General features: G+C 35.2%; 2 protein-coding genes and 1 long non-coding RNA gene across 5 annotated transcripts; 2 read left to right on the forward strand and 1 right to left on the reverse strand.

Moving 5' to 3' along the window:
- The first annotated feature begins 7,004 nt into the window (after positions 1 to 7,004).
- On the forward strand, positions 7,005 to 7,985 carry LOC113352133 (protein FAR1-RELATED SEQUENCE 11-like). Its single transcript, XM_026595998.1, has 3 exons — positions 7,005 to 7,112; positions 7,223 to 7,663; positions 7,767 to 7,985. Exons 1-3 carry the CDS (start codon positions 7,005 to 7,007, stop codon positions 7,983 to 7,985), a joined length of 768 nt encoding a protein of 255 aa, XP_026451783.1.
- A 2,180-nt stretch (positions 7,986 to 10,165) lies between these two features.
- LOC113352134 (probable pectinesterase 29) lies at positions 10,166 to 12,009 on the forward strand. Its single transcript, XM_026595999.1, has 5 exons — positions 10,166 to 10,422; positions 10,509 to 10,665; positions 10,801 to 11,019; positions 11,445 to 11,671; positions 11,776 to 12,009. Exons 1-5 carry the CDS (start codon positions 10,166 to 10,168, stop codon positions 11,930 to 11,932), a joined length of 1,017 nt encoding a protein of 338 aa, XP_026451784.1. The 3' UTR covers positions 11,933 to 12,009.
- Positions 12,010 to 12,928: 919 nt separating this feature from the next.
- On the reverse strand, positions 12,929 to 17,203 carry LOC113354072. Of its 3 annotated transcripts, none has more exons than XR_003361662.1 (11): positions 16,885 to 17,203; positions 16,368 to 16,492; positions 16,054 to 16,147; positions 15,701 to 15,772; positions 15,139 to 15,181; positions 14,458 to 14,542; positions 14,126 to 14,174; positions 13,890 to 13,959; positions 13,493 to 13,546; positions 13,286 to 13,399; positions 12,929 to 13,203 (listed from the first exon to the last, which is right to left on the reverse strand). It is a non-coding gene; the product is annotated as an uncharacterized LOC113354072 (long non-coding RNA). The 3 variants fall into 3 exon arrangements; XR_003361663.1 differs by having other exon boundaries at positions 15,701 to 15,797; XR_003361664.1 differs by lacking the exon at positions 15,701 to 15,772.
- Between the last annotated feature and the right edge of the window lie 9,291 nt (positions 17,204 to 26,494).

The following is a 26,494-nucleotide window of genomic DNA, read 5'->3' on the forward strand; positions in this document are numbered from 1 at the left end:
TGATTTTAAGATTGTTGAAATCATGTTTTGGGTGTACATAGTTGTATACATGTTGATTATTAAGGTGCACATAGTTAAACACAATACCGATTATTTATGTGTACGTAGTTATACACTTGTTAATTGTTAATGTCAACATAATTAGTTTTTCATGTATTAAATTTAGGGACTCATAAGCTCAAAATAGTAGAACACCCAAGCCTGCAAAAGGTTTGGGAGATTGATGGTTCAAATCCATCTGAGTTTCAATGTTATGCTTTTGAACGTTTGGTTTATCCCATGGGGCGGCTTTGGAAGGAAGAACTCCTCTATGCTTGTAGGTCAACCATTCCTCCTTTACATTTGTTGATTTGTGTACGTACGTACAAATAAATCTTAAACACTCTTGTTATAAATTAGGAACTATCCTCTATTTTGTAAATAATTTTTCTTGAACCTATCGCTTATGGTCGTGTCGCATACTGTTTATAAGCAGTACTTATCTAGCTGGATGATGTGTTTTCAGGCAAGCAAATAATAATTGAAACAAGAAACAGAAAGAATGTGCTGAAGTGTCTTTGGTTGGATGAGCATAAGAGCTAGCACTATGGTGCTAGCTGTCCCTTCCCTATCCCTCAAATGTAGGGAAGGGATGGCACATGAAAGGAAATCTTGCTATGGTGTCCTCTCATCCCTTCCCTACACGAGACGCGTACTCAGTACCCGTATGAATAGTGCCAAACGCGTATTCAATACTCGTATAAGCCAACTCGTTGACTTGACCAAAAAACGAGTACTGATTACGCGTTTCATAGGTTTAAGAACACAGAACTTGGTTCAGTCGACTATTTCTTCTTCTTCTCTTCCTTTCATCCTCTCAAAACCCCTCTTACTCCTTTCGATTTTCATGTTGATTCATTGCGATTCGATTGCTTAGATTAAAAGGGTTTGATGGTTACTACAAGGTGAAACAAATCCATTCTTCAATTTCGAATTTCATCCAAAAAATCATCTAAAGGTGAGTGATTCTAATGTTAGGGTTTCAAATTAATTTGATTTTGATTTTAATTTTGATGGAATTCTTGATATTAGGTTGGTTGGGTATGTAGTATGCAATTCAATAACGTTATTGAAATATATATTTAGTGAGTACGCGTATTACCACTTTTAATTTTGATGAAATTCTTGATATTAGGTTGGTTGGGTATGTTGTATGCAATTCATATGTGTTACCACTTTTAATTATTTTTGGGTTTTAATTATGTATGCAAATGAATTCGTTTATATTTGATGGCATATGGTTTACAATTAGGATAATCCGTGAAATCTTAAAAATATCCTTGTACAGTATACGGATATGTATACATATCCGTGAAATCTATTTCTACAGTATACGGATGAGTATTATCCATGAAATCTCTTTTTGCAGTGTACAGATATGTATACTCGCCATGTATAAAGGATTCACAATCTATTTACCAATGAACACATTAATTCGACGAATTTTGTTCTCTGTCTTCAAAAATAAACACTTATTTTTTTCCAAGTTATTATCCACAACACTTATCTTTCTTAATTATGGTGGGTTATATTCCGGAAGAAGATGAATTGATAGTTAGTTTATGGGTTGAATTCATGTAGAGAATGAAGAAGAAGATGAACAACCAAATAACACAACCTGTTTGGAGCACTTGCTGCAAAAGTTGACTATACACAACGGGAATCCAAACGAATGCACGGTTAAGTATCTGAAAACAAGGTTAAACGTTATAACTTCAGACGTGAAAGTATATGTATCGACACAGAGAGCGTTATATTTATGGAGGGCTGCAGTACCTGCTGAAATCGTAAGAAACTTTATTGGTTACCTATCCAACATTTTTTTGTGTATGTGTACTGAACTGTTTAGTAATTTAATTGTAAATTGATATTGTTTTATTTTGTCGTAGGAGCAATCAGCTATGGATAGTTACAAAAAGAAGGAGGGGAAATCTTTTAGATTTTTTAACTACTATGTGATTTTGAAAAACAGTTTCTCAGAGTATAACCCTTCCCCCTTTGAAGATTCAGCCTCCGAATCATCAGATGAAGAGTAAAGAATTTAAATAAAGATAGGTTTTGTGGGTATATCTCTCTGTAAAACCTCACGAGACATAACTCGTCCAATATGGTCGCCTATTGGTTTAAAGGCTGGTTGCTCAAAAATTTCAAGAATACGAAGCGGTTTTTCGCGCCGAACCCACTATTTTGTCCATACTCACATAAATAAAAGCATTAGTAAGATCAACCTCTTCTTGTGTGACAAAATTAAGTACCATTTTGAAACCTACTAAGATAAAAAAAAATTTGGGTGGTTTTGTAAATCTAAATACCAAATACATATAGTAAGATGAAGAGAAAGAAGAAATCAATTGATATAAGAAGGAGAAAATAAGAAATCAATTGATTTGGTGTGGTTTGAGTAGAGAATTAGAGTGGTATTTATATAAGATTTTGAAAAAATGACTGTTGGGATCCGACGGTGTAGAAAATAGAGCCGTTATTAATGATGGATAGTTAGGATCGGGTGTGAGAGAGGTGTAAACGAAAAAAGGTCAAACAAATAAATTTCGGAAACGCGTACTCAATACCCGTGTAAAAAGCTACACGTACTGAGTACTCGTATCAACGGCTTTACGGGTACTCAGTACCCGTAAAGCGTAAAATAATACGGGTACTGAGTACCCGTGTGATTTCCCTTCTCTACAAGACTGATCAGATCTGATCAGGCAAGTAGAGAAAGAGGTAAGTATCCCTACATGAGTAGGGATTTAGGAGACCATAGTATTTTAGTTTTTGGGATTTTGAGGGATGGAGAGGGATAGGGAAGGGATATCCCTCTCCATAGTGCTAGCTCTAAAGGTGATAGAAGTGGCTTTGAAACCTTCTTTTACCGGTGAGCCACCAACCGGACGTCCGGTCAAAGTTCCAACTTGAGAAACAAATTCAGTAATGGGTGCCTAAATATAATTTGAAGGCCTTTTCCGCCCTTGGCCAAGTCAGGTCTAGTTGCCCAACTTTTTTTCTTTTCATTTTTATCATAAAAAGGATCAATGAAAAGGGTTGCAGCTTGAACTAGAAGTATTGTACGTCATTAGAAAGTCCAAACCTGGGATCCAAGAGCATAGCTCAGTGGTATCCCATCAACTCCAATAAGAAGGAATTCAGGATTTCAATCCACGCCGCCGTAAAGGTTTGTGATAGATTAGTAGTATAGTGGGTTTAGCGGTGTTGGGTCTGGCAGTGGGGCCAGTCCAACTGGCTGGATTCGGATAGGGGCTTGGATCCGGTTTTCGCGTATCAAAAAAAAAAAAAAAAAAGTCCAAACCTGATGAAACATGAAACCGGCATGGAGCACGTCATGTTGATTTATTCAAGAAAAGGCTTGTGAGATCAGATCGAGAACAACAAACACTTAAAATATGAAAATACGAATCTAGCAAGATTTTTGAAAGTCGTCTTCATTCTGAGCACCGAGCAGGTCAAGTCATCTACTCTAGGGCAACGTATATTTTATCTTGTCATATCAACACTATTGATTTAACGAAATACAAGAGTTTTTCAGCACAACAAGAATACTGAGGTTGTGCAACACGAAATAAAGTATCTCTTATATATCTACTTGGTGTCTTGTGTTCAAATTTTTAGAATTTTTGGGTATATTAATTATATATCCCTATTTTTAACATCCTACAAATATATCTTTATACAATAATAAATATATCCCTATTTTTTAATAACCTTATTCATTTAATATTAGATTGCTTTAATACCCTCACTCATATAATATTCTTCTTTATTTCAAAATGAAACAAAATTTCTTCCTCCACCACTTCACTCACACCACCACCACCAACATTCAACTACCATTCCACCACCACCATTCAACGACCACCACCTACCAACCACCACCTGCCAACCGCCACCACCACTACTCCACCACCATTACACCATCGATGCGGCCACCGACGCCACCACCGCCAGTCCGCCACCACCACCACCATCGATGCCGCCACCGCCGCCGTCGTCACCACCACCCGCCGACGCCACCAAAATTTTGTGTCAACAATAGAAGTTGATCCAAAATTAAAAGTTCAAAAATAACTTTACCAATACATATTCTTATTTTTTTGTGTCAATAATGGAAGTTGATCCAGTGAATGGTGTCAACAACAATAGTTGATCCATAAAAAATGGGATCAACAACAGTAGTTGATCCATAAAAATTGATGTCCAGAAATCTTTTTTACTCAACAACAGTAGTTGATCCATAAAAAACGGGATCAACAACAGGAGTTGATCATACAAAAACTGAATACCAGAGATATTTTTTACTTGGGATCAACAACAGTAGTTGATCCCTAGAAATTGGGATCAACAACAACAGTTGATCCATAAAAAATGGATCAATAAAAACGGTTGATCCATAAAAAATGGGATCAACAACAACAGTTGATCCTACAAAAACTGAATACCAGAGATCTTTTTTACTTGGGATCAACAACAGTAGTTGATCCATAAAAATGGGGATCAACAAAAGCAGTTGATCCATAAAAAATAGGATTAACAACAAGAGTTGATCCTACAAAAACTGAATACCAGATATCTTTTTTACTTGGGATCAACAACATTAGTTGATCCATAAAAAATGGATCAACAACAACAGTAGATCCATAAAAAATAGGATCAACAACAACAGTTGATCCATCCTACTACCAATCACCTCCACCATATCTAGCACATGCTCCTTACTTCTATAAATCATAACCACGACTACCCTCTCCAATATCTGAACCATACTGCTAAAAAATGTAAAACAACCACCAACACCAATAATTCAAAAACTGATATTTAAGGTTATAAACAACAAAATGTCACCTACCAACACCACCGACAACACCACCATCACCAAATCGTATCGAAACAATTGTAACAATTCTACTAGAAACCAAAAGCAGACAACAAACGGGTATCATTCATACACATTTCAATCAAACTCCGTTTAACTTTAAGCTAATAAAAAATACGAATATAAAGCAAACGCGAATGCGAAAATGATTCATGCATGTTTTACAGAAAGAGTAAAACTATACGCTGATGCTGCATAAGACTAATTGGGTGATATGAGCAAATGTAAATCAATATGTTTATTTCAATCTAGTTCATTGAATCATTTTCAAATTCGAAGTCAGCTGAAATTGTTTCATGGATGCACTAAAATTGTTTATCATTTGGGTTTGTAAACAAACTTAATTGGACTATGAACATGCTAACAAGTTGGGGGAAACAAAACCTCTGGAGCTAACCACCGGTAACCATCCGTTTTGTATTCCGTCACTTCCCCCATGCTCTGGCAGACTGTAACAATACCCAAATCCCTACACAAGCATTTCCCTACCAATCTAGAAGGATCTTGTTTGCATTCAAATCTCTATAAGCGACACCGTGATCATTCATAAATTTGACCCCTTCCGCAACATTTGTCCAAATCTTTACAACTTCTCTAGCCAGAAGCTTCTTCCTCGTCACACAACCCATGATTCTCGTCAATGCAAACTCCATGAAACTTCAGAATACACTTATGCCCATATTTCATCAACTCTAACAAGTCTGGTCGAATCTCAAACTTCAATAGTAATAAAACAACAGATACATGCCAATAAGAACACATTCAAAAACATTTAAAAAATGGTTAAACATCAAGAACACATACCAAAATAAAATATCAAAAACCACAAATTTGAATCATACATGAACCCATATAATTTGTTGAATCATTTGAAATGAAACTAAATCACCAGAAACCCTTAAAAATTGAAATCAAAATTGTATGCAACCAAAATGATGAACATATGAATTGAATTTGTCTTGAGTTTCGATGAACGGAATATGAAAAACTTATACTCTCTTTATCTGCAACTCGAAATTAGCAAACTCGAAATCAAAAAAAACAGATCTCTCAATCTATATGAATCTGATGAACTAAAATATAATTAATTTACTTGGATGATCAATTTGCTTCTCGGAGGTGAAGGTGACGGTGCGGCGTTGTTTGAAAAGAGTTGTTACCGAACATATTTGTTGTTCCTTTACTGTTAAGTCTGAACCTATTATTAAGTAATTATACTTCGTTGTTGTATTGTCTTGACCTCGTATCCATAGACGATCACACGAAGTGTGAACCGATTAGTTGTATTGTCTCGACTCAGTCTATAGACAATCCCAGAAAGAAATGTCCTGAAGGTATTTGGAAGAATATAACTTAACCCAAACATCTTCAGGGTTTGTTAAAAATCTCCAAACTAGTTTAGAGACTAAAGATAAATTTATTGATTTCATATTACGAATTCCCAGTCCACCATCTTCCTTAACTAGTTTGGAGATTTTTAGAGACTGGGAATTCGTAATATGAAATCAATAAATTTATCTTTAGTGGCATGTGGTATGCGGTAAAGTTTATATAGGAACACAATCATGTGGTATGTGGTAAAGTTTATAAAGTTAGCAAGAAACCGTTTGATATTTTTCCTGAAGAGTGGCATGTGGTAAAGTTTGATGAGGAACACAATCATGAAACCTTGACTCCTGATGAAGTACGTTTTCTTCTTGCCAATAGAAAAATCCCAAAAAATGATGGAGAGCGCATCGACCTGTTGGATAAAAGTGGTCTCTCAATTAGAGAAATGGTACGTGTTATGGAACTTGAGAAAAACTTGCAACATGGTTTTCTTCCATTCCTCGACCAAGATATAAGAAATTATCTCTATAAAAGAAGGAAAACTAATACTAGTAATGGTGCACAAGAAATTTTGGAATATTGCAATATAGCAAAGAATCAAAATTCAAGTTTCCAATATGCATATACAATTGATTCTGAAAATAGACTGGAACACTTTTTTTGGTCTCCACCGGCTTGCTTTGAGTGGTATCAAAGATTTGGTGATGTCGTGGTCTTTGACACCACTTACAAGGTTAATTCATATGAAATGTCGTTTGGTATATTTGTGGGCATAAACAATCATGGGAAAACAATAATGTTCGGATGTGCACTACTTCGAAATGAGACGAGGGAGACTTTCCGATGGTTGATGAAGGTATGCCAATTGATTTGACTTTACCACAACTGCTTCCTTTAATCATATATGTATATAATTTTATTTTTATTCTCGCGCAATATATTTATCCATCTATTTATTGTTTGCAGAAATTTGTATCTATAATGGGTAAACCTCCCATTACAATTTTAACTGACCAGGATCCATGGTTGACAGAAGCTATTGGACTAGAGTTACCTAGTACAAAACACAGTTTTTGTATTTGGCATATCACATCAAAGTTCAGTGGTTGGTTCTTGTTAGTCCTCCGTAGAAAATATTTTGAGTGGTTTAGCGAATTTTATAGGCTATACAGGTTAGAGACGATAGAAGAATCTGAGCATGAATGGCCAATAGCAATTTCGAAGTACAAACTAAATGACAACTCTCACATCAATGGGCTATACGATGTTAGGACAGTTTGGGTTCCAGCTTTTCTTCGAGATTACTTCTTTGGTGGAATGACAACCACCGGACGCTCGGAAAGCATCAATGCTTTTGTTAAGCGATTTATTAATTCACACATTACTCTACGCCAGTTTTTAGAACAGGTGTATATACCCAATTATGTAATAGCTTTTCTACTTATTAAGCATATCTTTGTAGTGTGATTATCTTCCTTTCATATGAAATAATAAGCAATGTAATTTTCAGTTGGATCTTGCTGTAGAAACAATTAGACAGAAGGAGGCTCATGATTCAATGTTGGAGAAACATAAATTTCCTATACTCAAGATAATGTCACCTCTAGAAGGACAATTCCAGAAGATTCTAACACCATATGCTTATGAGATGTTTCGTGAAGAACTGGGAAGGGAAAGTCAGTATGAAGTATTTACACATTTCAGCTTCGAATACATTTTGAGATATTAAGGCAAGAATACAAAACGTCGCAAACTATTTTGGAATGGCCAGGTAATTACTTGCAGTTGTAAGCAATTTGAATTTTGTGGCATAGTTTGTCGACACATTTTGAATATCTTTATCCATACCGTTTGCTTTAAGATTCCCATGAACTATTTACCATTTCGTTGGCACCGTGGTGGTCAACGTGATGAACAAGTGACTTCCCTTTAAAACGGTAACAACATAGCATTTCAAGAAGACGTGGTAAGAGATGTTTTTATGGATCTAATGTTTGTAGCCAAGACTGTCGAGTGTCCACCAAAATGAAATCCTAAAGGGCGCCTTAAGAATGCTAAGCGAAATAAAGGAGGAAAAGAGCTAGCGAAGCAGAAGTACAGTTGTGGATTTTGTACGCTTCAAGGGCATAATACATCAACATGTCCAGACAAACCTAATGAGTTGAGATATTGCGGGTTCTGTCAACTTAATGGGCATTATTCATCAACATGTCCAAATAAACCTCACGAAGTTGGTGAAACATCATCATGCAGAAAGAAAGAAAAAGTGCCTGCCAAAGACATTGGCATAAATCCAATATATTGCGTGAAGTATTAAATTGGAGGAATTGTTTACCGGGTGCTTGTTATTTTGGATGTTACATTTAAAAATTTCTTTTTGTTTCTTTCAAATGGAGACTTGAACTTGAAGTTTAATGATGTTTCTTTTTTGTTATTTTGTTGATTCTTCATCGATGTTACCTGCAATAATGTTGAGTGTTATAAGTAGACCTTCAAAAGCTTGCATCTACAAGCTGATTGACGGGGTTGATGGTTCAGGGAAAGCAATTTTTCGCAGCAGCTTCCCAATTTCTTCAAATGCATTTCGAAACACTGGACCCGCAATCGCAATTTACATATACCTAGACTACATAATTAGGTTGTTTGAAAAACTTGTACTCTCTTTTTCAAATGTAACTCCTAAAATGCAACTTACTGGAGTTGAGATGAACTGCCTCCATTAGCAACTTTTAACAAAACAAAGAAGAATGGTTCCAGTTGGAGCCTAGCATACCTGCAAATAATAATTTTCCATTTAACCTTAATGTAGGTACAGTCATCGATCTACATTTATGACTTAATGGAGAGTGAGACAGTTGTGAATAGAATAATGATTAAATTTAATTGAGTTAAAAAACTGATTAAATATTGAGGGGTAGAAGTGTAAGTCACTATTCCTAGATAAACTAAAATATGATTCCCAAAAATATTTAGTTATCCAATAAGAATTACACTAACCATCGCAAGAAAATATTATTTTATTTAACCTTAATTTTAACATATGCCCTAGTATACAAGTTAGGAGAACCCATTTTTCATTACCTAAAAAAATAACATCATATTCGTAATTTTATTTGGAAATTTGGGATAAAATTGGAAAGATAATCTGTATAGTAAAAATATCTGCATATCTTAGATAAAAAATAATTTATTATTTTATCTATTTTAATTCTAGGTATGGACGATTTTCTTGGCTTTTAAGGATTAACATTTCCAATTACGTAAAAGAAGGACTTTTTGTTTTAACAAAATTACACCTATTTATTTATTCCACTTGGAATTAGGAAACTGTTCAAGGAAAAATGAGACATTGACTGTGCAGTCCATGCCAAGAACTCGATAGGTGCCTAGAAAAGAGGTTTAAGAAAGGCATTAAGAACTTAAATGAATGCCACGTTTTTTCTTCGCATCACAAGTGACCATCTACCTAAATCGGGTGATCAAATTTAGACAAATCATTTCATCAGCTGATCCTTTTCAAGAAAGGCATATACGGCGGATAAAAAAAAATCTGCAAAACTTTAGCCAAGAATTACTTCATAGATAGTAAAATGGCTGCATCATCTTTTCAAGAAAAAACTAGGCATAGATTTTCTCCTCTAATCACTGGTAATTAATCTCTAATTATAGCATTAATCTATACTAGAATATACTTAATCTAATTATTTCTCAAATTAACTTGGATAAATATTTTCTTACTAAGTGAAGCAAAATACCACGATTTTGGAATTCACTCTTCTTCTTCATTGTAAGTATATCCTGCATTAGTTGAGTATCTTTTGCATTATTTAATAACAGATCGTGTGCTTGATTCCATTTTTCATCAGCACAAATTATTTTCACTAGGTGCATTCATTCAGTAAAATCACAATGGGGATTCAGAGAAAATCATTGCCAACTAGTATTTTATGCATTTCTGTTCTTATCGTGATTTATGGATTGGTGGCTGTTGCACCTGAACCTGAACCTGAACCGGAACCGCCTTCTAATGGAGGAAAAGTATCCAAAACTATTACTGTTGGTAAATCAGGGCATGTTGATTTCTCAACTATTCAATCTGCCATAAACTCCATACCAGTTAACAATAGAGCATGGGTACGTGTTCAAGTCAAGAATGGCGTTTACGGGTACGTAAATTTCTTTTCTTCTTCCAAAACTTATATATTCTTGGGTTATAATTTGGTGCTGTTTAACTTAATGTTGATATATGCAGAGAAAAAGTGCAAATTCCTATAGAGAAACCCTTCATTGTGTTGGAAGGTGAAAGCATGAAAGACACAATTATCGCATATGGAGACTACGGTTTGCACAAGAACGCGACGTTTAGTGTTTTTGCTGATAATGTTGTTGCTCGACGTATAAGCTTCTATGTGAGTATAGCTAACATCTATCAAGAAACTATGCGTCTGTAGTTTATGTTGAAATTTATACGTTGCTATACATATTTTTTTTTTTGATAAACTATTCGTTGCTGATCTGCGGATTTGTTAACGTTTCTGGATCAGAATACATATAATCATCCATTAAACAATGGTGTAAATAAGAATACAATACATGAGGCAGCTGCGGCCATGGTAATGGGAAATCGGATTTCCTTCTATGAATGTGGTTTCTATGGATTACAAGATACGTTATGGGATGTACAGGGACTTCATTACTATAAATCTTGCTTCATTGAAGGATCTGCTGACTTCATATTCGGATTGGCTCGGTCAATATTTGAGGTTAGAACCTAATAACGTATACTAATTCAATGACTGAGCATTTTTGTTTAAATTATCTGTTAATAATATAAAATTTGTTAGCGTACGTGATTGAAATGATAGTATCTTGGAGTTTTATGTTATTTTCTTATGCCGTCCAAAATGAAAATAAAACTAAAGCAAACTATTCTAGTGAATGAACTTCTTGTTAAGTATTACGTTCTCACAAACAAACTAGCAGATTCGACCACTCAGTTATCATCTATCGATTTTTGAATTTCAATAGGATAAAATTGCATATTCTGAATGTCTTAATTTTATTAGGATGATAATGTACAATGAGAAAACTAGCATCCGAAAATGTTTGTTTTCAGTTGGTTGCCATTCATGCGCCATAAGAAATACAGCATCAAAAAAGAGGGTCTAAACTAAATCATTATGTGCAGAAATGTGTAATATCAGTGATTGATGATGGGTACATAACAGCACAAGGAAGAGACAGCTTCGAAGATAGAAGTGCATTTGTGTTTAAAGAATGCAGCGTGATCGGTACCGGTAAAACTTATCTTGGAAGACCATGGAGATGTCATTCAACTGTTCTCTTCTACAACTCTAGTTTTTCTAACGCTGTTGTTCCTCAAGGTTGGGATATTTGGAATTGCCACGGTCACGAGTAAGTTTAAAATAGTTTAACAAATATCAAAACTATGCTTTGAACATTTTTTATGGTTTACGATCTGTCAAAATTATTAATTGATGAAAATGTATATGTTTCAGGAGGGACATAACGTATGTCGAGCATGGATGTCATGGACCAGGAGCAAACACGTCGAAACGTGTTAATTGGGTGAAAAAACTAAACAACAAGATGGTGTCCAGAATGTCGAGTTTGAGTTTCATTAATAAAAGAGGTTGGATTGAAAAGCAACCTTAAAGAATTTCTTGTCACGAAAATTTGTACGGATTAATACGCAAGTCATTTTTATCACGGGTACTGATAATTCCTCGTAGACGTGTAGCATTACTCGTAGCAATATCAAAATGGATTTTAAATACAAACAGAACATTACGGGAGAAATAGCTCCAAGAGCTAATTTTTGATTCGATTTTGAATGGGTTCTTTGTATTTACTATTTATTTTTTCTTATCATGTACATTACTTAACTACATCATGTTTTCTCTCCAGTTGAGACTCTCAGTACCTTAAATATAAAAAGTAGCATGTACAGTCCAAGAGTCCCAAATGTAATCTACGTTTTATATGAAGAAAAAAAGCCTGAAAGAGGGAGAAAGGTTTTGAAGTTGTTTAGTTTCATAGGAAGCCAAGAATTTTCCTTTTCATGTTATTACATCAAAACAACAGTTGAGACGCAAACAGATTTACAAGCATCTCGGAAATTGGATTTACAGTAAATTTGGCAATAGACATTCTTGATCATCCAAAGTCCAGTTAATTCATTACCTGCCTCTCTAGGATAGTTGATTAGTTGAGTTGATTTTACAAGATCTCTTAAAGTTTTAATTGAGTGTTCTTTCAACATTAAGCTGAAGAACTCATACATACATGGTTTAAAATTACTATAACACCTAGAAAGTAACCTGTGCAATGCAGTTGGAGGGTGGAGATTTTGTCCCGTTATGTTTGAATGCAGTTTTGAACATTACAAGTGAATTTAACTTCATACCAATTGAACTGAGGTTCTGTAAGACTCCTTGACTACATGGGTGCACCATGTCAGGGTAAAATAGGATGAAGATATTGAACTTCACCATTCGGGAAAACCCTGGAAAGCGCGTGATGCTCACTGTAATGACTGCATAGTGACTACAACCGAAAACTCTATTAAGGAGACAAAATGGAGCAGTAACTGAAAAAAGGAAGAAGGTTGCAAAAAGAAGAAGAAAAAAAAAGGGCCAAATTAGATTCAGAGAACGATAAATATAAATATACCCATTTTTTTGGGAAAATTAGAGAAAAAAGTTTAACGTTGCACATATTCATCCTTAAACATTGTTTAGTGGTATTGTCGTATCAATAATGCTCCCCACGAGTATGAGGGGAAAAGTACCCGAGTTAAAATAAGTGGTAATAATATATTGACTCGTGGCAATATATGCAGAATCATTAGTAAGTACCATTCCCTTTTGGAGATCCCTAGCTCTACGCAAAGATTTTAATCCTTGTTCCTTTGGCCTCTCTGTTTCCTGTTAAGCACGTAAAATCTAAGATTCTACGAAATAAAGGTACAAGGAAACAATGACTTCATCAAAAAAACAACAAAATCACCTTAGGGTAGCCACTAGGAATCCAGGATCATGTGTGTCGATCCCTAATAAATGCCCAAGACCATGAGGCATAAAAACAACACCTATTCTTTCAGTCATCATTTCATTAACATCACTACAACCCAAACCCACAAACAAATTTGCAATTAGGAATTTCGCATTTGGCATGATGGCATTAAAATAGTATGAATTGAGACAGAAAAAGTACCCAATAAGGATGCCACCATCCTTAAGTGAAACGACAATGGTTTTCTCTGTTAATCTGCAATCAAGTGACATAAGTGAACTCAGAGATGCACAATAATATGGCCAAGAAAGCATGATAAAGATAATTATTGCTTATACTACAAGATGGCTCACTCATACAGTCATACTTCAAAAATGTTGGCATACTCTCAAATTTCGGGTTATGAATTTTTGAATATCAGAAAATAGCATCAATTTTCAATAGCTAGCAGTAATGAGGTAAATAAACGCAGGACAGAACTTTTGTCGTTGATTGTCATTCTTACAGCTGTTGTTCTTAAACTCTGACAGACAAATATTCTGAGCTGTGTCTAGAAACTTCATAGTTGCAGCTAAGAATTATCAACTCAGGTGCTTACTTGTGCATGTCCACCCAGTTTACTCCAGGTTCATTTTGTGTATGACATCATCATGAGCCTTAAGAATAGACTGCAAGACATAATAGTTTTATTTTTCATATTTACGAAATAGGAAAGAAAGAAAGAAAGAGCAACCCCAGAAAAATATAACAAGATATGAGAATAAATCGAGACTTCATTGGCCTTTCTACACTCAAAGAGATCCATTCAAACTACTCTAAAAAAGAAGGGCTTACATGTTACATTGTAAATTAGCTTTTGATCACTGGTAAATTTTCCATTGACCTACAATTACAAACAAGTAGATTTTCTGAATCAGAAAATTAGAAAGTCAAGAACAACAAAAAACATGAAAGTGGTGAGAAGCATATACATGTCAGTAATAAAGTACAAAATCTTTCTACTTGAGAGGATAAATAAGGATTTGAAACATGAAATTCATATTTGTATAATAATGAGGTGTAATAGGACATTGGGAAGAAAAATCTCACTATTAAGCAAAAATTTCAAAATTGTTGAAACAGTGATTTGAATGAACGCACAGCAAAATGAGCTCGTAGATACTTACAGGGAAAGAAACATATTAAGTCAGAACCATAAAAATTGTATTCGGCTCCCATATTTAACAATGCCATATCTCCGTCTTTAAAGGTCTGAATTGAATGCAATGTATTATCTCCATTAACTTCAAAAATAAACTCAAAGATTCCAGTTTTAAGAAAACAAACAAGTGGTGGAAACTGGAAAGTCGAAATGATATTCATGTACAGAAATGGTTTCTCCATTTCCCAGTACATTCTGAATTTTATCCCTGCAGTCTATGAGCCAAAAACATGGCAATGCCTATATAAGTAATGAAGAAGTCGTAACACAAATCCGCCTGTGTGGTTTTTCTGCACAGCCTGTCCCAAACCAGGATAAAGGAGGAGGGTTCGTGTTTGGCGTGGCGAGCGAAAGGTAAAAAACACAGCCATTCCCTTGAAAATAGGGTAGTGATAGGTGTGGCAAGCCAGCAGTAGACCAAAAGAGGGCGAGAGCAGTACCAAGATGGGTGACCGCTTGGGAAGTCCATCTTTCTAGCCTACCCAACTTGTTTGGGAAGTCCTCGTGTTTCCTTTCTAGCCTACCCCAACTTGTTTGGGACAAAAAGGCTTGGAAGAAGAAGAAGTCGCAAACCCCAGTATAGCGCTCATTCTGATAAAAAGCCTTAGTGCTACTTAAGAATTTGAAAGCATGAGTTTGAACATACCCGGTCATTTGGAGCAGCTGCATGCCCATAATGGAGAACAGAACTGCACATGGATATAATTTTTACAGTTAATATCAGTTACATATCAACCGGCTACAGAAGTAATCTGCCCATCATAGCTTCACTAACTACATAAATTCCTATTTATCTATTCACATAACATACTGGTATGTAATTCTACTTCTTCCATGCACAAAGATTCATGAATGTTTATATGCAAAATAAATAAGCAAACCAATGCGCGGTGATTCACTTTAATATCTTCACAATGCTAATTTTCAAAAAGTCAAATAAAGAGAAACTTCCATGCTAAAGTGACAGTGTATCTGTGTCCCTCGTAAAACAAATTAGTATTAGTTGGTACTGTATACAAATTACACAAGGAACATGAAGCAGTTCACATCAACGTAATGGAAGCAAACGAAATGCATTTCTCAAACCCAGCAAGCACGTGAATGGACAGTACTACTGCCAAACTTTGAAAAACAAGAAAATATGAACACATAAATGTCTAATAGGCCTTCAAGGTACTGTAGATGGCATGAGTCAGATCAGAACTTACCATTGACTAATGCCAGCGTTCTGACCCGAGTTAGTGCAGGTTGAATGATGGCAACACGATCTTTACCATTGACTATCAAACAATAAGGAAATCCTGGCTACAATCAGAACTTTATTCAAGAAATACTTTATTAAATAGGTAGACTGCTCTACCCTATACAAAAGCCTTAACATGGTGCACTTAATGGTAAGTTCTGGCAATAATTAGTACGACGGTGTTCAGATACGGTGTCGAGGCAATGAAGTGGAGACATAAATACCATGCAAAGGACATGAAGACACCGAGACATTGAGTATGCCATAGCAAAGTTAGCATGGAATATTTAACGGAGAATATTGAAGAATATAACATACCAATTCTGCTGGAAATTATGCCCGTCATTCTATTGAGTACATGTAACCAATCAGGAAGCTATTGCGCAGAACATTTATGGTTAGTACCACTAACCTGTCAATTTGAAGAGTCATTAGTGAACAACAGAAAAATATCAAATATGTATGCATATGATACAACTAATAAACAACGCCAAAATGACGTTAGTTTACTCTTCGCAGCAACATATCTCAAAGTGAAGTCACTGCTGGCCCTTTGGAGTATATCAAATATGTATACTATACGATTGATAAACAACACCGAAAATGACATTTTTCAAGTGGTATTGCCATACCCATGTCAGGAATGCTGTTAGTTTACTCTTCAAAGCCATATTTCTCAAAGAAAAATTGCCAACGACCCTTTGAAGCTATGGAGAAGCTGCTCAGTGATGCAAAATGATACTTGACACTGTCGAATCTGCAATACAAGAAGGCCACCTGAGAATTTTGGTAGTGATTGTAAACTGCATGATACTTTTAAATACAATTCTATGTCAGTTTCAAAACTAAAAAAAAAAAAAAAGGCATGATAATTACTCCATAGTTAACAGTATTTTCTTAGCTACATTTGAAAAGTAATCACAACCCATTTAAGTTAATCCTCAAGCAATCAAAGCAACAACAATAGAACAATCAGTCCCGTAAGTAGTCAGACAAAACTGCCAAAGCATTAATCACTCTAAGAACAAATTTTGCCTAAATGAAGCAGAACCCACAACAGAAAAAGGGATTTTAAGTGACACCCAAACTAAGAAATCTAACTCATAACCAAATTAACAAAGCAGATTAAAAAAAAGAGTTGATGGTTACCACAAATTTTTCTAATAGGGCTTCAAGCTCCAAAAGAACAGGTTCCGCATAAAAATCCCTTTAATGTCTGATTAGCGTTGAATTAAGCTTTAGACGGCGAGGTGGATTGTGCTGGTCACCTTCAGATTACCAAAAAAAAAAATTTGAAATACACATTTCTGATGAGATGATTGAAGAATAACTTTTTTTAATTCTGATGAGAATAATATGATATTGAAGAACAAATTTTCTGGAACAAAAGGTATTTGAATGAAGAATAGTTTTGGTGCAGTTGTGAGTGTGGAATAAAAAAAAGGGTGTAATAGTAGTTCATAGCATTAAAAGGGTGTTTGGAATCTTTGGAAGCATCCCACAAGTTGAAGTCGAGCAAAAAGAAAAAAGTACCTTTTTTCCTTCTGCAAGTTATTTTTAAAAATTGCGTGCTTAATTTAATTTTTGAAATTTTTGAAAAACAATTTGATTATCAAAGTTTTTACTTCTCCAATGTTTGGGCTTAAATTCATTCGTCCAAAATAAAGTTTAAATTTATTGTCATTTGAACTCTAAACAAAAATTCATTCAACCTTATATGGATATATTGTACATAGGCCTGTCAACGGCACTTAACGTAACAAATAATGGCTCTGCCGCTACCGTTGCCGTTTAAATTAGCGGTTAACCGTTATCCGTTAAATGCCGACGGAATTGTAAAATCCAAAACCATTACCGTTACGTCGGATTTATCGGCTAACGGTTAATTTTCCGGTATTAACCGGTATGATAATGAACTCACATTGTTGCAGGAGAAACAAGAACAGATTTACTAGCAGAATGCAAGAACCTGAGATTGAATTCCCTGTAGGTATCAAATTAACAAAACCCAACTAAGAATCCATGAAAGAAGAAGATTAGAAGAACCCAGAGATGAAGAATAGAAGAAGATGATGATCAAGTACTTACGTTTTTGCAGGAAAAGAAACAAGAAGAGGTGGTTTGTGTTGAATTCTTCTTCCATTGCAAGAAGAAGGGAAATGCAAGAACTCGGGTCGTGTTGTTTGATGATTCATTGACAGCAACATTTTGTTTTCTTCTTCTTCTTCAATGGAGTGATTGTTTTTGCTTTGGGTCTGTAAAACTGAATGCATGGGTTTTTGATTCGTTCATCTGGCTTTTATAAGTGAAGGGAAATCAAGAATCAAGAAAAACTGAAAATTTTGAGTTCTGGACCGACTCTATAATGACCATTGGATCATTCTACAGTCTGTTATGATCTAGAACACTGTGCTTATGACACGTTTAGCCCCTAGCTCTGACTAAGGGGAGAACCAAATTTACCGAAAATTAACAACGCAATTGGATGCTCCTCTTTCGCTTTGGGTCATGATTAATTTCACGAATTGAAAACCCTAATTTCAATTTTCTTCTCTCGTTTGTGAGTTGATTCAGTTGAAGAACAGAAGAAGATGAAAATGATGTTGATTCGAGTATAGTAACCGGTATAGATGAATTTTACACGTGCTAGGCACACGTTAGCGGTTAACGGAACTAAGGCTAACGGAAATAGGTCTTTCGTTGCCGTCACCGTCGGATAAAATTAACCGCTACATTATCGGTAACGGATAACGGATATAATGGAACTAAACGTAACGGCAACCGGGTAATCGGATTCGGCTAACGGTTAACGGATTTCCATTGACAGGCCTAATTGTACATATAATATAAGCTTAGTCCTATGGTGTGCTAATCTAGCAGCTAGATTAGCAGTCTCAGCGTTGTTTGGTTCATCGTAACCAATCTCAATCGTCGGATCAAAAAAATAAATCTATGAGCGCTGAATCATTCAGCGAAAAGGTGATTCTTGTGGCGCTGAACCATTCAGCGCAATTATCTCGCTGCTAATTCAAGTGTGAGCAAATGTTAGGAGAGAAAACTAGTGTTAACAAATAGACAACACTTTTTTTTTGAACTACAACACTTTTCTGCTAATCTAGCAGCTCAATCTAGTCACAAGACTTAGCTTAAGATTGTCCACTATATCCCGAATGCAGTCACAAAGAAGCATTGGAAAGAAAAACATGACTCTAGCTGTTTTGATTAATGGGTCTCCTATTGGTTTCTTCAAGCCTACTGGAAGATTTAGTTCCACTCAAATCCATTATGTTTTTTTATCTTCACTCTCTCTCTCACTCATCAGCCTTTTATAAAATACTTAAGCTTTTCTTCATTTGGCAACAAAGTAATACGCACTACTTATCTGCATACATGTAGATACTTCTTAACTCGTGCTACTTTTATGTAACAACTGTTGTTGTTTACAATTACACTTAGTGAGCGTTACAAGGCTCTTTCACGTCACATATGAGATCATTTGTAATTAGGACCTGACTAATGGAAAGTAATACTTATAGTTGAAATTAAAATTTTAAATTATAACAAAACACCATGGAATAAAAGTAATCAACCTTCAAATGATGCTTCTTCTACCCTTGGAACAAGGAAGATACAAAGATTTGAGGTTCTTCTCTAGTAATCTTCAAATTTCTACCCAATTCTAAGATTGGAAACTACTCCCTCCGTTCTTTTTTAATAGGCCAGTTTCTATAAATAAAAGTTTCAAAAAAATAGGTCAGTTTCCTAATTAGGAAAGTCAAATGTTATTTTATTTTTTGGGACCACTTTTCTCTTAACTTCTTTTGATGACAAGTGTCATGTGGACCACTCCACTTTACTTCTTTTGTTAACAAGTGTCATGGGGACCATTTCACTTCACTTCTTTTATTGACAAGTGTCATGAGGACCACTTTCAATGATTAGTTTTCTTAATTTCCTTAAATTTCGCTAAAAACAAAATTGGCCTATTAAAAAAGAACGGAGGGAGTAGAAGATAATAGATACATCTCTCACAAATTGAAATTTCTACCCAATTTCAAATTGGAAATAACAAAGTGTTGGAGGCTCTTCTCTTAGGAAGGACTTAGGGTTCTTACACCATTTTTCTAAACAATCAAAAACTTGGAAACTAGAAGAGCTGGGTTTAAGTAATAAGTAGTAAATAAAAAGGATAAAGATGGAAAATAAGAAAAAGTAAGGGGTAAATGAGTAATTATGATAAAAATGGTGTGAATACCATTATGCATCACTGACATAGTTCAAAGCCCACAGACTTATGGTGGTCAACATTAAACTTCATGGGCACACGTTCCATCACATGTTATAGGTTTGAAAAGTGATTTTATATCCGTATATTTCGATGAATACGAGGAAAAGTTGTTGGGTTAACTTCCCACCAACCATTCATATCATGACCTAAAACAAAACCAATATTGTGTTAGCTTCCCAAAATGTCAAATCGAATCTAGCGTGGGATGATGGAATGTGAATAAAATATACAGAATTCATAAAAATGATGTTAATCACATTTATCACATTAATCACATTTATCACATTAATCACATTAACGGTATTTGAATGCTTGAAGGTGATGGGCTCCCTGATGAGAGCTGAATCAACGAATTTCCTGCGTCAGAGTGCGGACGGTTCTCTATTAATAATCCTGGCGATGGAACTCTCTGGCCTAAGGTGAGATATAGAAAGAAATGAGAATGGAAGCCGCCAAAATGTTGTCATAATTTCTCCGAGGGCCTATTTTACAAAATGTGTATTTGGGTACAATATCTAATACAGATAACTATATGCAGTCTCTCTTATTTACACCTCTAGTTAAATGGTAGGAACAGGTGTACGCACATTCCAGTTAGTAAACAGTCCATTTCTTTAACTTCAAATACGTCGGTATCCAAATCTCTCTGAGAGCATCTCCAATGTTAGGGGTGAAGGTAATCCTAAGCGGAGGTGTTATTAATACCTTTTTGTTATGGGTCATTTCTATATGGCTAAAACAAATAAAAGTTATACTTTCTACTTAAAATTCCATCTCCAACATCAAGGTATTTCTGTCCTAAAATTTTGAGAAAAATTAATTTTGGAATAAAGAATTGATGATATGTCAATAGACTTTGGGTCATAGAGAAAGTGAAGATATGACTTTCTTTTTTACCCTTTCCTATGAGATGGTAGCCATGTCATGATTTTTTATTAACCTTGACCCTAACTTTGGAGATTAATTCTTGGTTAGAAAAATGTTAAATCCTAGGTGTCGTGTCTTTTTAGGATCTTCATCCCTAGCATTGGAGATGCTCTGAATGCTTCTTAATGATAAATCATAAATGTGAGTTTAATAAGATAGCTAGTCAATTAAACTTGAACATGGATTGCTTTAAGTATCTCTGTTAGAGCATAGCTCGGTTGAACCCACCAAGCGTTGGTATGTCAAGTTTGGTTGTCATATTATAGTAAATCAAAACTCATCTAAGAGTCGCTTGAGTATATACTAGAGACAACTTCGTATAGGTTAGACTAGAAAGTCTAGGATTATGAGAAATACAAGTATTACTCGAAGACCTAAAGAATGTGAAGTAACAAGCTACAACGACGACATCATCCTTCCTCTTAAGGTTGGTAATATTGACTTGAACTGTTTCATTCCTAAAGTATCTTTCAAGTCGTGTTATATTGAAAACATAATTGTGAAGCTGTGAATGATTATTATACTCTAGTAGTGAGACATGATCACATGATCATAGTGTTAAAGAATTAGAATACGAAGTATAACGCTTATCTTTTGAACTTCGTATATATGACATCGACATAATCGTATGAATGCTATTGTGATTATGTGTATGGGTAAAGATGAAGATTTCATCCTAGGAAACAATGTTTACATTTGTTTAAAGGAAGTACATTCATGAACTTGTTTTATGAATCGAAAGGGAAATCGCTAGGCTTATTGGTATTGTTATTCATTTCATATCTTTGGATTCCCAATATGCGTGAGTTAGTAGAACCGATCATAACTTGTTATGTATCTTGGTATAACTAATCACAGTGCCTGACTTATGATTTGGTATGACTGATTTTTATTAATTAGTGTAACCGATCCTAAGTAATCACCTGAGATGGTATGATCCATATTTGTAATTGGTGTGACCGATCCTAGTAATTGGTGTGACCGATCACAAAAGAATTGTGTAATCGATCCTTGTAATTGGTGTAACCGGTCCTAGTAATTGGTGTAACCGGTCCTGGTAATTAGTGTAACCGATCCTAGTGACTTGTGTAACCGATCACAAGCAATACCATGAGTATATGGTAACCGGTCCTGGTAATTGACGTAACCGATCCTGGTAACTGACGTAACTGGTCCTGGTAACATGTGTGTTCGATCATAAGTAATCCATATTAAGGTAGAATCGATCCTTGTGATTGGTATCTATGATTGTGATTTGATACTTGATCAATCACATAATTATCTTGGAATACAAATGAACCAAATCTAAACTTGTTTGGAAGTGTGGCATAATCGATTCCAAGATTGTAAATATGAAAAAGGCTTTACAAAGAATAGATGTCAACATACTTTGAACACAAACAGTAACTCTTATATTTTATTGTTCAAAGTTATTCCTTAATTACTCAAGGAGATCCCGGTCCGAAATAAATTAAGAATCTTTTAATTAAGGTTGTTAGTTTTGTATGCTTTAATTACCAGCAATTAAATGCATATCTCTAGAGAATAAAAATTAGTAATGTACATTTACTAAATGGAAAATTTATATTGGGAGATTTCGGAAAATATTGGACAAAGCATTTCCAGGAATTATGAAAACCGATTTGGGCATTTATTGCATATCTTGGAAATATTCGGTTTTGGAAATTCCTTGGTGTCCAAACATCCTTGGTCTATAAATACCTAAGATTGCATTTCTAGCAAACTATCCTAAGAGCCAGGAAAACTTCATCTTTTTGTTGTTTCTGGTGGATCCGTCTATCCGGAGAGAAAAGTACCCTAATTAGGCGAAATCTCTTACGACCGCTCGTTTAAAGACTTCCGTGGGATCAAGAAGCTCTACGAGTACCGTTGGTGGGAAACTAGATAATTGCAGTTTATTAGTTTTTGATTTATTTGATTGACTAACGATTGTTGAACTTTGATTGCACCTAGTTTGTTTATTCTTGAGAATCTTCTCTTCTGATATAAGATTAACTCAAACTAGATTGAAGTGTCGACAGGATCTTTAGAACTGTTTGTAGATCTAAAGACATCTTGTGATAATTCATTGTTAACAGACTCCGTTTTGTGCGTGATTGATCACAAGAGATTCAAGTGGTGTTGTGCAGGTTTAATTGGAGATTAAAGAAGATTTGAAGACCAAGAAGATTTCTGATTGTTTTCTCATATCTTTGTGTAGCACAAACCTTGATCGGCTGGGATCCAACTAGAATCGGATTTATTCGATTGATTTGTTGCGTGAGATCGGCATCGCTTTATAGTTTCTTGTTGGATTCTATATTGATTGATTCAAAATCTAAACTCTGCTACTTCGGTAGTTGTTGGATAGATTGATCTAACCAGGCAAATGAGTTTATTAGTTTAAATGGAAGAGCCTTTGCATATGACTTGAGATATCTTTATCTGGAAAGAATCAATAGAGTTGTTACCAAACAAATTTGTTGTTCCTTTACTGTTTGTAATACAATCCAAAGGAATTGTTCCAGTGCGTGCACTTATTGAATGTCGGAAGCGCATGGATACTGAAGAAACTAAGTGAACTAGGTTTAGTTGCATGGTCTCAACTATACTAAGTTGGTTTAGATTTTGTATAACGGCTTAATTCTGAGAGTATTCAATTATGGACTAGGTCCCGGGTTTTTCCTGCATTTGTGGTTTCCTCGTTAACAAAATCTTGTTGTCATTTATTTTTCCTTTCCGTAATTATAATTGTTCTTATTATAATTTAAAGTAAATTACACAAACGTTAACTCCGCTTTACTTGATAGTGATCCTATAGAGTTTGGTTAAGTCCGAACCTATTATCAAGTAAACACACTTTGATTATTGTATTGTCTCGATCTATCCATAGACAATCACACAAAGTGTGAATACCGATTTTTCGTATTGTCTCGACTTTGTCCATAGACAATCACTTTCGGTAAGAGGACTTACAGGTGGATATTTTAAAGATTGTGGTGTATTTGGGTACCCTCGTCTTTTCAATTGGTATCAGATCAGGCAAACATGAAAAGATCTAACAATCTGTGTTTGGTGCGATCCAACCTATAAGATATGAGTCAAAATAAAAAAAGCAAAGGTAAACTTATGAAGGACTCAGTTAACGTACAACAAGATGTAATCAAGGATATAGCATCACATAATATTCCTGATAAAAATGATGAATTAGAAACCCACACAAGGGCCCACGATCATGATCCTAAAGGTAAGAAGGAAGATGTTGCTCAAATGGTACTCGGTGAGGAAGGTTCTTCTCACCCTAACACTTAAACGTGTTGGAAAGTGCATCCTTAAAATACCCAATCGTTTGATATAAGGAAGCACAGGTATCTGGGCATCTTGTATCCTGTTAATATCTCTTATTCAGCATAGAGAGTATACACAATCTATCTGAAGATACTTAATAAGTCCTCATGTGTAGAAAATTTGTCTTACAACAACTTGTGTAAACATGATAAGTTTTCTTGTCTAAAGTATTTCTAGATACATGATATAGAAGGTTGATTCTTTCAAAAGAATCTTTGTGATAACACATAAGATGCGAAAATATTTTCAAATCTGGTCAGAATTATTTATTTAAGGCTGGCACCTACGTTTGGTATGTGTTAAAAATTCTCTGGTATATGTACTCATCTTGTTTGAGAACTTTTACTAAAGGATGTATCCTCAAACCAGATCTCAAGCTAAGATTCTGAAAGCGTTGAGTGGAATGGCTTCTAATGAAACTATTAATCTTGATGATTCTTTCAAGAAATATGGTTGTGAAGATAAAGGAAAAGAAAAGGAAGATGCGACTCATCTTCTTGTCCAAAACAGTTTGGATGCTAAGATTGATATTCTCAATCTATGTCAAGTCCTCATCAGTACTATTGAAACACAACTAAGAACTGTTATCCGTAACCAAAGAAAGTTGATTAAACTTGGAACCGGTAATAAGGAGTATGCTCGGAATATTAATCGAAAGGTTAATGCTTTAGCCTGTGAATATAATCAAGGTACTGTGTGCAGAATCCGGTAAATCAATCGAGATGATGTTGATGAAGATCCTGACAAATTTGAGGAAATTGAAGATGATCTTTGAAAAACTGTTTAAAGATCCCTTCATAAAATATTAAAATTCTCAGGATTGATCCACGAACAACACGATGACACGGGCATGCCACCTTGGTCGGCCAAGGTCGGCCCTTTGGCTTGTAAAAGCCGGTTTTCACCTCTTTTGATATTTTGACCTAATTAATCTTCTTCAGTTCATATTGGGTTCAAACTCTTTCCAAACAACTTAGAATTTGATCGATTGATCGATCATCAGCTGGTCCCGCGACTACCAAGGGTCGGTTCCATACCCCCTTGGTCAGTCCTCTTCTCTCCATAATTAGGTTTTATCGCCTAATGCTTAGACGAGCATTATTTTAATAATGATTAAAAAAGTATTTAATCATTCTTTTACCAACTGGTCTACAAAGGACTTTGGTGCATGCTCATTCGGGGACCTGGGTGCTACATGGTCCTCCCACCATCTCATGTAGTCGGTCCTCTCTTTGGTTGATTTTCAGTAAATTATCCATTGATCAACAATCAATCAAAAATTAGGGTGTCTAAACAAATGTTATGCAAAGCATAATTCTGAACAGGTTCAAACACCAATACTTTTATGTTGATCCAGCAATCAACATTTTAATTAATTATGAAATATCCGGTCCGGCTACTAATGTTTTTAATTAATATTTTATTTGGTCCTGCTACCAATAATTCATTAATCGAGCAATATTTGCTCAGACTAGCAATATTGATTAAACTATCAATATTTAATTGCTCGACCGAGCAATATTTTTCATGTTGATTCAACTGTCAATATTCGAGTAGCAATATTCCTCATGTTAATTCAACTATCAACATTCGAGAATTCCATATTACCCAGATATTAATATTTCATTGGTTCATCAACCAATATTTGGTTCGTCAGTCGACCATTATAATCTTTCTTTGTCATTCGACAACTCATGACGCGGACGAGTGCTCAACAGCATTCCCTATCAGCAAGTCTACGATCGATCAATCTCATTGGATGCTCATCGATTCAAATTATCAAAACATCATTATTACCTCAACTGGTAAAATGATATATCACAATTCATCAATACTCAACGTCTTTCCATTATTCGGTCGCAGCAGACACCTTATGCTCAATCCACGAGTCCCAGAGCAAACCACATTCGTTCATTATGCTCGTCTCATTAAAGATAAGAATCATGTCTAGTCAAGTCAACAATTGACCAATTAAATACACGTCTTCCTTGCATACTCCACATTCTTGAGACATCAATCATGTTACATAGGGGGGGGGGTATTCGCTAGGGTTTTGGTCTGGCAGCCTACGACACGTGTGTACACCCGCGATGAGAAATATGAGTAAGTCGTGCAAGCATTTGAAGGAGTTAGCAAAGTAGTGAGTGGACAATCAACCAAGTCTTTTCACCACGTGGAACTGGTTTAACCACGATT

The sequence above is a fragment of the Papaver somniferum genome, chromosome 2 (assembly GCF_003573695.1).
Source record: "Papaver somniferum cultivar HN1 chromosome 2, ASM357369v1, whole genome shotgun sequence".
Classification (NCBI taxonomy): Eukaryota; Viridiplantae; Streptophyta; class Magnoliopsida; order Ranunculales; family Papaveraceae; genus Papaver; species Papaver somniferum.